At 50.6% G+C, this 3,246-nt stretch overlaps 1 protein-coding gene across 1 annotated transcript in view; it reads right to left on the minus strand.

Moving 5' to 3' along the window:
* NOP53 (NOP53 ribosome biogenesis factor) overlaps positions 1 to 3,246 on the minus strand; it is a 15,664-nt gene that overhangs the window by 9,150 nt on the left and 3,268 nt on the right. Inside the window, exon 2 of the mRNA XM_017889180.1 lies at positions 2,530 to 2,594. Within this exon, the coding sequence (XP_017744669.1) occupies positions 2,530 to 2,594 (65 nt within the window). The remainder of the gene's footprint in view (positions 1 to 2,529; positions 2,595 to 3,246) is intronic.

Here is a 3,246-nt window from a genome sequence, read left to right on the forward strand (position 1 = left end):
AAAGAGGCGTAGCTCCTCCGTGCCCCCAAAATGAGGATGTCGATGCCTCCCTCACAGGGCTGCTGTGAAGACGAAATCAGTTAAGTCCCACAAAGCACAGGGGCTGACCTGCGACTGTTCACAACCACTATTACCTTTGTCCATGTTTTCTTACTGAAGTGGACCCAAAAACTACCTCCCTTCTGCCCCGCAAAGCGGCTTCCCACTCGCCAAAGCACGCCAGTAACTACTTCCCCATCTGTTCATGACAGGCAGGTCACTGACTTGCCCTTTATGCTCACACACCAGATCGACTCACTTCACTCAAGGCTGACTTCTCTAATAACACCCCATTTTCTTTTTTTTTTTTTTGAGACAGTCTTGTTGCCCAGGCTGGAGTGCAATGGTGCGATCTTGGCTCACTGCAACCTCTGCCTCCCAGGTTCAAGCAATTCTCCTGCCTCAGCCTCCCAAGTAGCTGGGATTACAGGCACGCACCACCACGCTCGGTTAATCTTGTACTTTTAGTAAAGACGGGGTTTCTCCACGTTGGTCAGGCTGGTCTCGAACTCCTGCCCTCAGGTGATCTGCCCGCGTCAGCCTCCCAAAGTGCTGGGATTACAGGCATGAGCCACTGCGCCCGGCCTGAGACAGAGTCTTGCTCTGTCGCCCAGGCTGGAGTGCAGTGATACAATCTTGGCTCACTGCACCCTCCACCTCCCGGGTCCAAGCGCTTCTCAGTAGCTGGGATTACATGCGTGTACAATGACGTCTGGCTAATTTTTGTATTTTCAGTGGAGATGGGGTTTCGCCATGCTGCCCAGCCTGGTCTCCAACTCCTGACCTCAAGTGATCCGCCCCACCTCGGCCTCCCAAAGTGCTGGGCTTACAGGCGTAGGCCACTGCGCCCGGACTCTAATAACCACTTTTTACCTGCCTATTGGAAGTCTCTCGTACCTGAAGGCAGCGCCTTCCACTCTATCTGGTCACTGAACCAGGTCCTCTCATTTTCATTAAAACAGACCCTTTGACTGATCTCACACAAGCTCACTCTCTTGCTCATTAAAGCCATCAGCCTTTCCATCAAAGCGGATGCCTTCACTTGCTTCCAGGCCCTTCATTAGAGCAGATCATCTGTTCTTAGTATGCTTTTCTACATGTTGAAGTAAACACTATTACTCATCAGAACAATCCCTCCCTCACTCCTCATCTTGTTTCAGCAGATCCCCACCCTGCATTCTGGCAACATAATGCAAGCAAGTTAAGACTAGCGTGTTACCTGTTCACTAAATCAGGTCCTCTTGTTCCTATCAAAGCTCATCTTGGCCGGGTGTGGTGGTTCACGTCTATAATCCCAGCACTTTGGGAGGCCAAGGCGGGTAGATTACCTGAGGTCAGGAGTTCGACACCAGCCTAGCTGACATGGTGAAGCCCCATCTCTACTAAAAATACAGAAATTAGCCAGGCTTGACCAGGCGTGGTGGCTCACACCTGTAATCCCAGCACTTTGGGAGGCTGAGGCGGGCGGATCACCTGAGGTCAGGAGTTCGAGACCAGCCTGACCAACATGCAGAAACCCCGTCTCTACTAAAAATACAAAATTAGCCGGGCATGGTGGCGCATGCCTGTAATCCTAGCTACTCGGGAGGCTGAGGCAGGAGAATCGCTTAAACCCTGGAGGCAGAGGTTGCGGTGAGCTAAGATCACGCCATTGCACTCTAGCCTGGGCTCAAAACTCCATCTCAAAAAGTAGCCGGGCTTGATGGTGCAGCTTGTAGTCCCAGCTACTTGGGAGGCTGAGACAGGAGAATCACTTGAACTGAGATCACACCACTGCACTCCAGCCTGGGCGACAGAGCAAAACTGTCTCAAAAAAATAAGAGTAATAATAAATCAGTCTCGTTTTAGTTAACAAGATGAGCTTTATTTTGTTTATTTTTTGAGAGTCTTGTTCTGTCGCCCAGGCTGGAGTTTAGTGGCACAATCTCGGCTCACTGCAAACTCCACCTCCCAGGTTCAAGTGATTCTCCTGCCTCAGCCTCCTGAGTAGCTGGGATTACAGGCGCCCGCCACCATACCTGGCTCATTTTTGTATTTTTAGCAGAGACGGGGGTTCACCATATTGGCCAGGCTGGTCTCGAACTCCTGACCTCAAGTGATCCAGCTGCCTGAGCCTCCCAAAGTGCTGGAAATACAGGCATGAGCCACCGCATCCAGCAGGACTGATTTGTTTAAGCAGGTCCTTGACTTATTTTTCTGCAGGCTAAAAAGAGATCCTTTAATGTGTTTCTAACCTATTGATCAAGGCAGACTCCCAGCAGCTTATCTGTGCATGGAGATCACTGACACCTCAAAAGAAAAACCCACCTTCCCTAAGTTAGTCTCCAGCTTGCTTTCTGCTCACTTGAGGTCCCCTTGTTTATATTAAGGTTGACCCGTTTCCGCAGATATTTGCCTCCCACGCCACAAAATTAACATAGATCTCAAGGCTACAGTAAGCCAGCTAATAACGAATAACGGCCATTCCCCACCACATAAGCCTCTCCTCACCTTTTTCCTTGGAGCCAGTGTCCACAAAGAAGAGCTTTTCATTTGGAGCCTCTGACAACAAGCCACTGCAGGACAGAAATGCAGAACATCAGCCAGAGATGTTGGAGAGGAAAGAAATTTAATCTGGCAGCCCCAGCCTTCCTCTTCTTAGTCAAGTCCCACCACGGGACTCTTCCCGGCTAAGGCCTCGCCCTGCAGTTTACAGAACTTAATATTTGGGAAGGACTGCCGGGCGCGGAGGATCATGCCTGTAATCCCAGCACTTTGGGAGGCCCAGGAGGGTGGATCACCCGAGGTCAGGAGTTCAAGACCAGCCTGGCCAACATGGTGAATCCCTGTCTCTACTAAAATACAAAATTAGCCGGACGTGGTGGTGCGTGCCTGTAATCCCAGCTACTTGGGAGGCTGAAGCAGGAGAATCACTTGAACCCTGGAAGCAGAGGTTGCAGTGAGCTGAGATCGTGCCATTGCACTCCAGGCTGGACTACAGCGAGAGACTCCGTCTCAAAAAAAAAAAAAAAAAAAAAAAAAAAAAAAAAAAAAAAAAATAGCCGGGCGGGGTGGCCCCCGCCTGTAATCCCAGCTACTCGGGAGGCTGAGGCAGGAGACTCGCTTGAGCCTGGGAGGCGGAGGTTGCAGCGAGCTGAGATCGCGCCACTGCACTCCAGCCTGGGTGATAGAGCGAGACTCCGTCTCAAAAACATATATATATATATA

The sequence above is a fragment of the Rhinopithecus bieti genome, unplaced genomic scaffold (assembly GCF_001698545.2).
Source record: "Rhinopithecus bieti isolate Rb0 unplaced genomic scaffold, ASM169854v2 scaffold_574, whole genome shotgun sequence".
Classification (NCBI taxonomy): Eukaryota; Metazoa; Chordata; class Mammalia; order Primates; family Cercopithecidae; genus Rhinopithecus; species Rhinopithecus bieti.